The sequence below is a fragment of the Chionomys nivalis genome, chromosome 3, assembly GCF_950005125.1.
Source record: "Chionomys nivalis chromosome 3, mChiNiv1.1, whole genome shotgun sequence".
Lineage (NCBI taxonomy): Eukaryota > Metazoa > Chordata > Mammalia > Rodentia > Cricetidae > Chionomys > Chionomys nivalis.
In genome coordinates this window covers 41,018,163-41,033,099 of record NC_080088.1, presented here as the reverse complement: position 1 = coordinate 41,033,099, position 14,937 = coordinate 41,018,163, and the positions used below count along the sequence as shown (strand labels likewise).

The 14,937-nt window shown below is 43.9% G+C and overlaps 1 protein-coding gene across 5 annotated transcripts in view; it reads left to right on the top strand.

Annotated features, from left to right (window-relative positions):
- Positions 1–14,937, top strand: part of Pla1a (phospholipase A1 member A) — a 34,930-nt gene continuing 19,993 nt past the window's right edge. For 4 of the 5 annotated variants that reach the window (XM_057764964.1, XM_057764966.1, XM_057764969.1 and 1 more), the window contains exon 1: positions 1–273. In XM_057764964.1, coding sequence (XP_057620947.1) covers positions 201–273 — 73 coding nt within the window. In that variant the 5' untranslated portion in view covers positions 1–200. The remainder of the gene's footprint in view (positions 274–14,937) is intronic. The other variant, XM_057764965.1, reaches the window with a different exon arrangement.

The window sequence follows — 14,937 nt, the reverse complement described above, 5'->3', positions numbered from 1 at the left end:
TGCTCATTTTCATTGAGAAGAAGAAACTGAAAACTCCAGAGGTTAAGCAAGTAGGAAGAGTTATGTATTTATTTATCTTATAAGTCACGGAGTCAGTTAATGATTGCTAAGTCCCACGTGGGTTGCATGTTTGGTGGGAGGCTGGACTATGTGATTCTTAAGACTCTCCTTCAGACTGGCTCCAAGACTCCAGCTCAGCGATGCCTCCTGGCCTCTGGGAGAGATGCTTCTGGCTGTGGGGACTGCTTTTCTGGCTCAGCCTTGGAAGCTCAGGTAAGCCAAAGGCTGGGGTCTGGGGTGGAATCTTATTTCTTTAACTGCTGCCTTACACAGCACTGACCTTGGAAGGTCCCCTAAAAGTCCTTGATCTCTCCAGGGGCGATTTTAGAAGAAGGGGGAAAACCCTCCCATCATAATGGGAATGGTGGCAAGATCAGTGCTTATTCGGTGACCAGAGCTGAACTTCCCCTGATCCTCTGACTCAGTTTTCTACAGCCCAAATCACAACCTGTGTCACCTTGTACAAGTCAAGGCGACTGTAACAAAATAAACTTTGATTTATTCTCAAATGCATACTTTCGTCCTTCAGCTAGCCACTGCTTCAGGGTGCAGTTAATTAAAAGTTTGCCAAATGAACTTTGGAAAACTTCAAGAACAATTTTGTCATTGAGGTTATTAGGTGTTCTAATTAGACCAACCCAACTCAGGCTTAGGTCAGCCATGTCCCTTGGTGGGCTCATGACAGGTCGTCTCTGCTAACCCCAGACACCCGGCAGAGTGCCTTCCGTCAGATGCCATTTCTATCATATCTTTCCCCTGGTGAGAGTCAGAGCATGCTTCCTACATTCTTGATATAGTAATCACACACACACACACACACACACACTCACACACGTGCACACATGCACACAGATACATACACTCACACATATACATACACATATGCACATGCACGCACGCACACACGCGTGCGTGCACACACACACACACACAGACACACAGAGGGGAGCAGCACTCTCAGAAGGGGCCCCTCCCTCCACCGCCCACCAATTGACTTCTTTTCTGTCCTCTCTTAAGCTGTTTCTCATCTCCCAGCTTCTGAACTTCCACCCGAGCTGTGGAGCTGCTCGGACTTTGGGGCTGTTGCTAGTCTTCCCCTCTTGCAAGGGGTCTTTCCTACTCCCCTGCTCCCTTGCAGCAATCTGCTGCCCTGCACGGCACTCCTTCCCTGCTCCAAGTCCAGCTCATGTGGATCTATTCTGTCCTTGCAGCCTGGGTGCATTTTCAAGGTGCTGCTTGGCTGCGCATTTTTGGGTTTTTTTTTTTCCCCTCTTCATTTGTTTGTTCCCACAAGGGGGGAATGTTTGGGGCTGCAGTCTCTTGCATACACTTAGCTCAGTGAGTGGTACTGCATTGCTACCCAACAGGCACCAAGGCAATGAACAGAGGGAGCAGGCCTGAGTAGGCAGACATTGACTGGATGCGGGCGTTGTGTCTTGGTGGCTGCGAGGCTTTGAGGAAGTGGCTTTTCTTTCTGTCTGTCCTTGGTGACTATTCGTCCCAAACTGGGATGCTGTAAAGGACTGCATGCAGTTTTGTGCAAATCTCACCTCTGACAGTTTCTCCTGTTCAGGTGATTTCATTATTACTGAATAGTTGATGGGAGAAAGGGAAACAGAACTGCTACAAGTCATTTTGGAAAAAAGATGGGAGGCATCTCTGATGCTCCCAGGAGAGCTGTGGGTGCTGCTGTGGGAAGGGGACTCAGCAGGCTCCTTGGCTGCTACACAGCTGCTCCTAGCTCTGTTGAGGGGCAGGAGGCAGTTACTCTGGGGCCAGGCTTTGAAATCTGAGCACAGGTAGATATATTTCCTTTGCAACCTTATCTCTCAGCAAGCCCAGAGTCTCAGACACAGACAGAAGGAGATCAGAGGTCCTAAGCCAGGTTCCTGGTTGGGGTGAAGGCAACAAGGAATCCAATTCTAAGTGTGGGGAGGATTCCAGGTGCCGGTGCAAGGAGGGGGTGGGCAACAGTTGCCAGCAAGATCTCAGGAGTCTTTACCATCTGGCTTGCCTGGGCCTGCTGCCCTTTCTTCACACAGCATGGCTGTTTTGAGACCACCCACAGGAAGAAGAGGGAGAGGAAAGGGGAATTAAAGGAGACAGAGGTCAAGGCAAAGGAGAGGAAGAGCATGAACGAAGGAGATAGCAATGTCCCTATTGACCGCTATGACCCCTTCTGTCACCCACCTTGATGTTTTTCTTGGCTGGGTACTTGCACAATTCTTCATGGCCACCCAGGTCATGGCCTCAAGGGTTTCCTTTCTTTAAATTTCATTAGTTGATTGTATGTGAGTATGAATGTGTTCGTGCTTGTGCACATGCGTGTGCATAGATCACAGTGATCATGAAGTTAGAGGGCAACTTGGACATCAGCAGAAATTATGTGGATTTCAGGGATCCATCGCAGGTATCAGCCTTAAGAGCTGAGCCATCATGGTCCCTGAGCATTTCCTCAAGTCACCCCCAGCCTGAGTCAAACAGCATCCCAGGGGTTCTGCCAGCACCACATTTTCTAGCCACAGGTCCCATGATCCAGCTTCCCACAAGGTTTCAGGTTTATTTCCACTTTCTCACTAAAACTTTGGAGCTTTTGAGAAGAGACGTGCCTTGTCTTTTATCCTTGAGTCCTTCTAGCCTGGAGTTGAGGTTGCTCAGGAGGAAACAGCTGGGTGTGGGCCTCATTTCCATTTGCTGACCTTTATGTAAGGGTCCCTAGGGTGGCCCACATTGCTTACTGCTGACAAAGTGACCCACAGACCAGTTAAGAGCACAGCTGTGTCCTCTGGGGACCAGAAAGCCCAGGGCCTCTTAGTGTTGCACAGGGACAGAGGCAACTGAAGAGAAGCAGCCGGTAACGCCTGTGATACCCACCCCTCAACAGCCAGCTGAAGATGATGCCGTCCCCTGCACATCTGGCAGGAGCCCACCTTCCATTCAGCTATGGTGGGGAGTCTCCACCCTTCTCCCATTTTTTTTTTTTTTTTTTGGTTTTTTTGGTTTTTCGAGACAGGGTTTCTCTGTGGTTTTGGAGTCTGTCCTGGAACTAGCTCTGTAGACCAGGCTGGTCTCGAACTCACAGAGATCCACCTGCCTCTGCCTCCTGAGTGCTGGGATTAAAGGCGTGCGCCACCATCGCCTGGCCCTTCTCCCATTTTGCAGTATCTGCAGAGCAATGTGATGGAGGGAGCTCACTACTTGGAACACGGGAGTCTTCTGCCAGCTCCACACTGGGACAGCCAATATTTAAGTCCACAACTTCCTCCCTATTGCTTACAAATCTGTTACCAGCTGGCATGATGCAAAAATAAAGACAACCAAGTAAAGTGGAAAACCACAATTTCTAAGATTTAAACTGTAATAAAGTATGAAATTATATTCTAATTATAAAAACATACCTCTAAAGTGTGATCCCATGACAAATACTTTATGTGTGAGCAGAAAAAAATAACGACATCTTGAATTTTGCAGGAAAATGGATGGAGCTAGAAAATATTTTGAGTGAGGTAACCCAGACACAGAAAGACAGTTATCACATGGACTCACTCATAGGTGGTTTTTAAACATAAAGCAAAGAAAGCCAGCCTACAAACCACAATCCCAGAGAACTTAGACAACAATGCGGACACTAAGAGAGACTTACATAGATCTAATCTACATAGGAAGTAGAAAGTAGAAAAAGCCAAGATCTCCTGAGTAAATTGGGAGCATGGGAACCTTGGGGGAGGATTGAAGCGGGGAGGGGAGAGGCAGGGAGGGGAGCAGAGATGAATGTAGAGCTCAAAAAAAAAAAAAAACACAAAACTTTATGTGTGTAAATAAAATACTTTTATTTATGTAAAACATTTATTCTGTGCCTGTGTGTGAAATCCTTCCGGTGGATTTAACTCACGGTAGAGCTCTTGCCTAGCATGTGTGAGATCCTTGGTTTAATTTAAGCCAAATTAATTATTCATTCACCTTAACCCAAAAGCAGGATATGGTGGTCTTGGGACCATGACCTTTTTATATCTTCTAAACAGAGAGGATGCTTTTGTGTATAGGTAGGGCATCTAGGATGACGAGGAAAGATTTTCAATTTCAATTTCATCAACTATCAGTCTAGATTCTTCAAACCCTCAGGCCACACGCTGGCCTGGTTTGTCCGACCTCCCCAAACCCTGATTCCCATGGCCCTGATCCCAGAAGCCCATCTGCTATCCTGACCTTGACACGTACTCTAACCCATCTATCTGCCAAGCCCTGCTCTTCCCTTGGACAAGAGTCTTTCAGTCTCGGGCTCACACCCTCTCACCGGATCCACACGAATGCTGACGTGACCATTTCCCATCAGAGTGTGCTCTCAGTGAAGGCATCACTTCATGGCGGCAGAGCTAGTCAAACAGCAAGGTTCCGGAGCCTTCCTGACATCCACTCCCCCTGAGAACTGGCTGGTGGTGAGCTTGGGAGGAAATGCAGCCACCCATTAGAACTGAACACAACTCCCTATTTTGGCTAAGAAGAAGCTCCAGTGGACTTTAGAGGGTGATGACCGGAACAGCCATGAAGCACAGTTTTGACCTGAAACACTCCACTAACCAAAGCCGAGGAGGCTGGAGCTGGGGTGGACTGTGCAGAAGAGCAAGCTTGGAGTTCAGCGGGGGGTAGCTTCTATCTTGTGTGCCTGACCCGAGAAGCTCTGTGTGAACGTGAGGAGGAGGGAGAGAGTGTGTCCTCCCCCCAGCCAAGGAGTTTGGCGACTTGACTTTCATCCTTGCCACCTGCCACATCTGTGGTCTGTGAATGTTCCAAGTTCCCTTTGACAAGGTCTAGAACTCTGCTGTTCCCAGGGTGAAGGTGACCAGCACAGTACCAGCCAAGAGCCTCTCCCAGCCTCAGAGGGACGAATGTCGTGGCTAGAGAATGGTCCTGGGTACAATCATGTCCCCTTCCCCCTGAGTGAGAGGCGGACACTGGCTCTGGCTGCATGGCTGGATGGTTGACTTCCTGATCCCTGTGCCTTTAGAAAGCCCTTGGTGTATCAGGAATTCCCGGGTCTGCTAAAAGGGAATTTTTGGCCCCCAAAGCCCCACAGTGTTGTCTGAGTTAATTCTCCCAGAGAAAAACTACGCCAGAATCAGAGAATGTAAAGGTTCAGTTCTCTTTTCCCAGGGAACCCGGACTCCATTACCTGGAACACTCCTTACCACCTCCCATTTCTTATACAGAAGACTGTCCTGGAATGGCATCTAAGGTCTTTCCTCCCATCAACCACTTCTCTTTTCTCTGAAGAGTCTTGTGTTTTGGGTTGATTGACATATTCTTCGAGGCCTAGTGCTTTTAAGTTTGCAGAATAGATTTTTTTCCCCTCTTTGGTTAAATTCTAGGTATTTTCCATTACAAAACCAATACCAAATGAATATATAAATATATACAATCTATTCCTGATCATATTTAGTTTTTCTCTGAAGGCAGAAACACGATAACAAAATAAGTACGGAAGTTACTTCTGGAGAGAGGGTATATGTAAAGAAACGTTTAAGATTTTTAATTTTATTTTTTAGGGCTGTGCAGGGATTTTCTATATTGGTTGGCAGACTATATACTACCTCCAGCACCCTTTGCACTGTTTTGAATCTTTTTTTTTTTTTTTAGGTAATAGAAGAGGCTAGAGGGATGGCTCAGTGGTTACAAGTACTGGCTGCTCTCACAAAGGACCGGGTTGAGCTCTCAGCGCCTACACGGGGGTTCACAACTGCCTATAGCTGCAGTTCCAGGGCATCTAGCAATATTTTCTTGACTTTTTGGGTTTCTGGCATGCACGTGCTACGCAGACATACATGTAAGCGCTCACACATACAATAAATAAAAACAAACAAATGTTTTAGAAAAGGGATAGAGACTCAGGACAAAAGTTAGAAAATACATAAAATTTATGGAAAACTACAATTAAGTAGTTGGGAGAACACTACCTATAGCCAATATACAGACACAGTGTTTAACCTTTTTGGCTTTCCAATGCTTCCTTCCATTTACTTTTTGATTTTTTGATTTGAATATAAGAAAATATACAAAATAACTTAAGAATATAAGAAAATTCATTTAAAAAACATTACCAACTTTCTAACCATCCAAACAAAAGAAGCAACGTGAACTTTTTACTTTGGACCCTTTTTGACTTCACATTTCAGGTTGTTAAGTGATAAACTAACACAATATTGCTTTGTTTCTCCCCAGATTTTTTTCTGCCATGCACGTTGCTACAGTGCAAAGCATTTGAGACTGATGTCTGAAAACTGAACCTCGGAGTGCAGTTAGTGCTTCCTCTGCCTTGACCACCAAGTTCTTCTCCAAAGCAGTTGGTCCATGTAATATAGAAGACCTCATTGCTTTTCTCTCTAATATTCTGGCATATTGTATTATTTAGTTATTGCTGAATTGATACCTAGTAGTGTAGATTTTTTTAATCCTTGTTCCTCACTCTGAGAATTTTGATTTGAGGAACCAAGTTTCTTTAGTTCTAATAATTACTTTATAAATATTTTTCCTCTCATTGTCTCACTGAGGTTTTTCTTGTGTGTGTGTTTTGAGACAGGGTTTCATTATGAACCCTGACTGGCATGGAACTTGCTATGTATGTAGACCAGAATAGCCTTGAACTTGCTTTGCTCTTCCTGCTTTTGCCTCCTAAGTCCATGTATACTGCTGGGGTGGCCTTGCCTTCTTTCAGAGAGCCACGACTAGGTAAGTGTTAGAGTCTCTCCCTTTTGTTTTGTTTTGTGTTTATTTTCTGGTGGGGCTGCATATTGAACTCAGGGTTTCACACATTCCAGGAAGCGTTCAACCATCGATCTACAGCCTCCAGCGTCTCCTCTCTCTCTCTCTCTCTCTCTCTCTCTCTCTCTCTCTCTCTCTCTCTGTGTGTGTGTGTGTGTACACTCTCATTGGCACTAGGAATTAAGCTAGGGCTTTGCACATGTTAAGCACACATTTACCTTCAAACCACACTCATAGCTCTTACACATTAACATTTTTAAAGTTTCTAATACTTCTGTGCTAGACTTGCAGTGTTGATTCTTTTTATTTCCATGATTGCCCTTTTCATTTTCAAATGAGACAAACTTAAAAAAAAATTCTTGCAAGAGACTTTAAGTAAATATACTGCTAATACATAGGGTTAAAAAAAAAGATAAAAATGTTACAAAATAGAAATAGGTGTAAAAACACAAAAATGTATATAGAAAAAACTGAATTGGAAAATTAAAACTGAAAATACAAAGGGTGAAAAAAATGAAGCCAGAAAATATTACAAAATAAAAATAGGCACAACAATAAGAACATATATAGAAAAAAAATCCTAGTTGGAAATTGAAACAACACCACCACCAAAAAAGGACAAAGACCACGTCATGGATAATTAGGGGTTAGTTCAAGGAATAAAGGGATTTTTAAATTATAATTTCATTTTTATTTTTGTTGCTACTGTGTTTGTGATGTGTGGGAGAGCCTTGCATGTGGAGACCAGAGCACGGCTTTGGAGCTGGACTTCTCACTCGACTTTTTTAACCTTTGGATTCAGAAATTGAACTCAGATTATCAGACTTATGCAGGAAGCACCTTTACCTGCTAAGTCATCTGGCCAGCCCTAAAAAGATTGATATTTTAAACACTAGACAATGTAGTAATATAATTCACACACAAGCAAACTAAAAGAAGAAAAATTATATGCATACCTAAAAAAATGGAAAAGCCCAAATGACAAACAATGTACTTTATGGACATTGTCTGCTAGATTGTGGCAGCAAGGACTGTGTCTTCTTCTCTCTCTTTCAATGCTCTCCTGTCCTTGATGTTTGGTTTAAGAAATGTCTGGGTGCGTGGGGAACATTGGAGCATGGCTCATTGAGCCATGTCTTATACTCTTAAGTGACTAATAGTTTTTAAAAATTAAAGAAAAATTGTGTGTGTGTGCGTGTGTGTGTGTGTGTGCGAGAGAGAGAGAGACAGAGAGAGAGAGAGAGACAGAGAGAGAGAGACAGAGAGAGAGAGAGACAGAGAGAGAGAGAGAGAGAGAGAGAGAGAGAGAGAGAGGAGAGAGAGAGAGAGAGAGAGAGAGAGAGAGAGAGAGAGAGAGAGAGAGAGAGAGGACACATGGACACGAGTTCCCTGGAGTTACAGGTGTTGGTGAATCATCTAATGTGGGTGCTGGGAACCAAAGTCAGGTTCTTGGGAAAGACAGTGCATGCTCTTAACCTCTAAGCTGTCTCTCCAGTCATGGTCAACTGTTTTATCATCTTTAAATACTGGCATTTTCCCTCTCTTCCTTGTCAGACTTTCTAATTTATTCTACTTTATTGTCTTGCTTCATTGGAAAAGATTAGGACATCCAGTAAAATACTTAACAAAGGTAACAAGTCAGAAAACCTTCTCTATTTTCAGCTGACAGGGTCTCTGTGTAATTCAACCTGGTCTAGAATTTAAGATCCTCCTGCCTCAGACTCCTGAGTCTCAGAACTATAGGCACATGCCACCACACCAACAAGAACTGATTGGTCCTCAGTTTTAAATGAAGTCACATGTATTGAGATGAACATATTATTTTTACATTAATATTACAAAGACTGCAAAAATATATTACTATTACAAACCTTTATGTTTTGTATTAAATCCTGGTTGGCCATGGTGTGTGTGTGTGTGTGTGTGTGTGTGTGTGTGTGTGTGTGTTATTAGGTTTTTGTTTTTTGTTGGGTTTCTTTGCGGGGGTGATTTTTGTTTTGGTTTGTTTTTTTGGTGTTTTGAGACAAGCTTTCTCTGTGTAACTGTCCTGGAACTTGCTCTGTAGACCAGGCTGGCCTCAAACTCACAGAGATCTGCCTGCTTCTGATCCCCAAATGCTTAGATTACAGGCATGCTCCACCCCTGCCCAGCAAACATAATACATTTCTGTGCCCTTTGTTCTTGTTATCCTTGATGGATTTTGATTTACTGGTATTTTATCTAGATTTAATAGTTCGATTATTCTCATAGAAAGAGTTTGTATTCTGTCTCCCATTTGCTGTTCTCTGGACTAATATGTGAAATTGAGAATTTCAGGGTTGGTAAAAAGCCCTCTGTAAATCTGTCTGGCATGTTAGGGTTTATGACCAATGATTTGAAAGCTACATTTCAATTCCTACATGTTATAGTTTTAAAAGAATGCTCTATTTGTGTTTGTTAGCTTGTTTTTTCTTTCCTGACTATGTTTTGGTTAGCTATGGTTTTCTAAGAAAGTATCCATTTTAGAAAAAAATACAGCTTCAGTTTCTGGCTGAGTAAAAATATGTTCTTTTATGGTTTGAAAAAATCAGTTGTGTCTGTATTGATTTCTCTTTTCTTTTCTTGATATTGTTTACCTGCAATTTCCTCCTTTTCTATTACCCTGTCTTACCAAAAGTACATCTGGTTTCTTATTCTTTTCAGAGAACCAGTTCTTGGAGTGTCTTGTGTGTGACAGGTGCTAGGCTAAGCAGAAGAGTGAAGAGAAGGGATAAAAAGCCTGGCCTTGCTTGAAAATCTATTCTAGTGGGTGGTGACACTGCCAATACTTTGGAGGCAGAGGCAGATGGACCTCTGAGTTTGAGGCCAGCCTGGTCTACAGAGTGAGTTCCAGAACAGCCAGTGCTGTTCAAGACAGAGAAACCCTGTCTTGAAAAAACAAAACAAAACAAAACACCCAAAGTCTATTCTAATGTAAGGAAATAATCAATAAACAAGTCCAACAAAAAGTGCAGAGTATATTAGAAAATGATTGTCTCTACACAACTAAAGAGATCAGGGTAAGAGAGATTGAGGGAATTTGGAGGTACAGAGGAGGAAAGAAAATGGCATCTGACAGGCAGGCTTAATGGAGCAGACGGAGGGAATTAACCATGCACATGCCTAGCAGAACGTTCCAGAAAGAGAAGACAGCCCGGAGGGAGAACCAAGGCGATTCTGGCTGGAACAGAGTGTGCAAGATAAGATAAAGGGAAGTGTGGGGGCACAGAGGTCTCTGTATTCACAGACAGGCATTAGGGCATCCCAAGGGCTGACGAAGTTTCTGTATGAATTTTCTTGTACTGGACGTTGGGTCTCTTTTCATTTTCCCTGTGAAGGGAAAATCTATACCGGGTCGTCAGAGACCCTTTGTAGTTTTAAAGGCTATCTGGATGGCCTTTGGCCAATGACTCCGATGGGAGGGGGTTAGACTTTCATATACTGTAACTGTCAGATGATTCATTAGTTGCAATGATAATATTGCTGGCATTTGTTGTAATGTGTCTCTTCCCCACACGTTGTAGGAAAGTCCTAAGGCTGCACAGTGCCAAAAGGAGAATCTTTGTCAGTTCAATATAACATGTTAGTGCTTTTTACAGAATCCTGTTGGCATCCAAAAATTTGTAAAGGCTAGTCTAGACCTTGACCATGGGGGGGGGGGGGCATTGTTCCGGAATGATCTGCCCTAGTGTCTAGAATGCCTCTAAAGGGATAGTTCTCCACGTATATGGCCAAGAAAGGACATCCATCTGCTGATAACCACCCTGTCCATAAAGATAAGGGATTAAATCCCTTGGCAGTAGATGCTGTTATCCCTCCTAAGTAACTGGATACTGCTTTCAAGTCTGGTTTATTTTTGGTTGTCTGGGTCAATCTCTCCCTTGATTTTGGGGCTGGGTGTTGCCCCTTTGGGAGTTTAAGGGGGCTTACCATCCTTGTCAAGTCTGAACTGACATCTCTTGCCCAACATTTGCACTTTCTATCATGTGCAAAGGCAAAGGCCCCAATACTAGATTTTTTTGCAGTCACTTTCCCAAAGTCCTCTATTCCTTAATTCTATGCCAGGTCTCTTTTGAAGAGGTTTTTTGTTTGTTTGTTTGTTTTTTTGAATAGCTACTGCAACATAATGTTCCAACATAATGAGATAAGTTCCCCATATCTTCAATGGCTGTACCCAGTTAGAAAAACCATCTTGCTACAGCATCTTGACTCTCTTTGGCAGGTCCAACAAATACAAGTTTTCAGATCAGGATATTTGTGACTTCCCCCTGAGCTGCTTTCTGTTGTATGGCTGTCTTCAAAGATCATTATCCTTTTGTTTTAAAGTGGCTAGAGAAGGCACAGTTTCTCCACAATCAGTAGTTTTCCAGGCTCACAGTGCACAAAGGCATACTTGGTCAAAATCCCGGGCCAAAACACTTCCCTGTACTGGAGAGTCACTGTATCGCTCTGCTCCCTGAAACATGTCCAAATTACTAGGGATGCTATTGCTAAGGCTTCTTCCCGCATGTTATCGTACTCGTCATATTATTGTGCTTTCCACATCAAGTATTATCCTGGGACTGAGGAAGTTTTACATACGTGCTTATAGTCCCAAGGAGGAACAATATCCATGTTTAAATTTTCCTACAGTATATCAGTAAATGGAGTGTGTACGCCATTGGCCAGAGACCAGTTTTCTGCAGTTCTTTAAGAACTCGAAAGCAAGTGGGCATGGTTTTTGAGAGTTTCACATCCCAGGCATTGTAAGAGCTGTCTCCATAGGGGTTTAGTCCAATCATTTTCCCGTGGGTTACGCCCCTTATCTTCTATGACTAGTCTCTTTAAAGTAAGGGAGTATATACTGAATTTCTGAGCTGGATTGGCGAGAAGGAATATTTGTTGGAAATGTATATAAATATGGTGCGTTTGAAAGGGGAGGCAGCCTGTCTAAATTGGTCTCCTTGAATGTAGGAACAGTAGTCCCCTAATGAGATGTCCTGATGAACTTCCTCTTGTGGTCCTCCTGAAGAGGGTTCCACCAATACATTATTACAGTCTCGACTGCAAAAGAATGATAGGGATTTTATCCCCCTATTCGTGGGCTCTTTTTATAATAGCTCCTATGTCTTTCCATTTGTTAACGTCAGCAGCTTGTTCAGAAAGCAAAGGACTGGATTGTAAAGTCCTTTGTACAAAGTTGCAGAGCTGTTGCTTGAGATTTATTTTTCTCCCCTGGATCTTAACAGACAGCTCAATAATTTTGTAAAATGCTTTGCCGCAAATGATGGAGAGGAACACTTGCTAGTTCACTCTCTCACCTAGGGTCATGACTCCTCGGCTGAGAGGACTGAACTCCTGGTCTCTGCTTCTATTTAAAGAAAAAAATGTCTTATCTTCTCCTAGGGTCGAGCCCCACACATCGGGTGCCAGTTGCAGGGGTCCCCGTGACCTTCACTGTCAGCTGAGAGACAAGCCACAGGAGACCGAAGGCAGCTTGGCACAACACTCCTCAGTAGTCAGGGAGTGACCCTGAGTGGTTTATTTTAGGTTTATTTAAACACACCACAACCTGGGGATAACTATTACTGTGATGGTGACTAACTCAATCCCAGAAGCACACAAAGCATACTAAATCCCTCTGAGGAACAAGATAAGCTAGATACAGATCAGACGTGACGACATCAAAACTCTGTAAAGCACACAGACACCTTCCATAAAGATGGGTTCTGCAGAATGACTGAGAAAAACAAGCGGAGAGAGGATCTGGAGGAGGGTCTCTGGCCACACAGACAGCACGAAGGTCACCAGTCTAGAAAGCATGTCTGCTCCAGCCTTCTGGGGGAAAAACAAAAACAAAAAACAATGGGTTTTGTGTTTCTTCCCCTGAGGGAGCAACCCCGTGTGCTTAACATTCCAGTTTCCCTTAGGTTCTCAACCTTCCTAACGCTGTGACCCTGCAAACAGTTCGCAAACAGTTCGTGTCGTGGTGACCCCCAACCATAGAATTATGTTTGTTGTTACTTCATAACTGTAAGTTTGCTATTGTTATGAATCATCATGCAAATATCTGTGTTTTCTGATGATCTTAGGTGATCCCCGTGAAAGGGTCGTTAGGTCCCACCGAAGGGGCCATGACCCACAGGTTGAGAATCACTGCATTAGTGCATGTCCGTGAACATAAAGAACTCTGTGCCCTCTACAGGGAACGGCTTTCAAGAGATTAGGCAAGATCCTTGAGAGCACTGCAGCCTATCTGTGGACATTAGCTTCTATTCTGAATGAAGTACCGAAGGTCACTGTGCTGCAGGAAGACCTAAGGGACCCGGAGTGCAGGCAGGAGCAGCAAGGACAAGCTAGGGCAGTAATCAAGAAATGGCCATGGCTCAGGACAAAGTAGTAGCTAGGTAGGGAGGGGTGGCTGAATTCTGAATATGCTATTCTGATGACAACTGGGGCCTTCCTGTTTCCTTCGCTATACCTGGAGTAGCTGTGTTATTCTTTCCTTAAGGACTGACTTACCTAAGCAAGCTTTGAACTCACATTGGCCTCTGCCTCCCCAACGCTGGCATTAAAGGCATGCGCCACCACGACTGCCTTGAAAGAAAAGTTTTAAAAAACGAGCAGTGTGAAGAAACTATCTGATTGGTTAAAATGGGGGTGCATCCTTAGTCAGAGGTGAGTGAGCTGCTTCCGGTTGCTGGGGCCTAAGTTTGGTTTCCAGTTCTCCACTTGTGGCATGGAGTTTCTATTTGCTAACTTGGGGACTCAAGTTGCCTTGGCATAATGGCCTCCTAGGAAGTCACGTTGACCCTGCAGGGCTGCATTAGGCCACTAGATACAGATTTTAACATGCGTTTATTTCACCACCATTCAGCTTTTGGATGTTCTTGGCTTTTCATTGTGATTATTCTTTAACGGGCATATTAAATAAACACTGCTTAGGGTTTTTATACTTCCCATGTATTTTAAAATGCATTTTTGTCATTGGTCTCTAAGTCTGCTATTCATTTAGATGCTGTTTCTGAGTGGTGTTGATCCTTTGGTGATTTCAGGGGCTGGCTCTATTAGTTGGTTTTTGTATTTCTACAACAAAATACCCGATGCAACTAACTTTCAAAAAAGTGAGTGTTCTTTAGCTCAAGATTATTTAGTTTGAGAAGTGCAAGGACAAGACCAAGCAGCTCGGCTGGGTTGTCCTCTTCTTTGAATGGTGTGCTGGGATGGAAGAGGCATAAACGGGAGGAAAACGCCAGGCATATCAGGAGTTAAGTGAAGACTCTGAGGCCCTGCCACCGCCTTCCAGGGCATATCTAGGACCTCGCCAGGCCTCACTACTTTTGGTGCTGCGGATCAAACATACGCATTGTATAAGTGTTCTGCTACCAAGCTACCTTCCCAGTCTCTGTTTCTTTCAAAGGATTTAGCTCTGCCAAATGTGGCCACACACATCTATAATCCTAGTATTCAGGAGGCTGAGGCAAGAACCTCATGAATTTGAGGCCACTGTGGAGTCCTGTAAGAAGATCCTGTCTTAAGAAGCTGTTAGGGCCAGGGCTCTGGCTCAGTGGTAGTCTACCTGCCTAACATTACCCTAGGATCAATCTTCAGTACTGCTCACAAACAGAATGAGGAGGGGGGAGGGAAAGGAAGTGCTCAAAAAAGAACATTAATGCCAAAGACTGGAAGAGGCAGATGAGGTAGAATAGACAGATATTTCTCATCTACTGTGGGAGCTCAAATCGTAGATGGAGGAGGTCACCACACTTAGAATGGGCTTGACCCCAAGAGTGCCGAGGACCCGGTTATTTGGAAGGGTTACATCAGAGGCTGGGGCTCAGACCCAGCCACGTGGTGATACTGGATGAGGGTTCTCTATGGTTGGATTTCCAAGACCCACAAACAATAGTTTCACACCCACATTCTGTGTGTGTGTCCCCTAGTTACTTCTGATAGCATATGACCATGGCAGAATCTAAAGGTGTTGCCATCACTAGAGAAGAGGTCTCCATGAGAACGAGTCTGTGATCTTTGTTCCGTAGCAGTGACTCTCGGAAGCTGCCACAGTGCCGCATATTGGGTGAGAATGCATCTTGCCTTACTCCAGTCTGTTTCTGTGAGAAG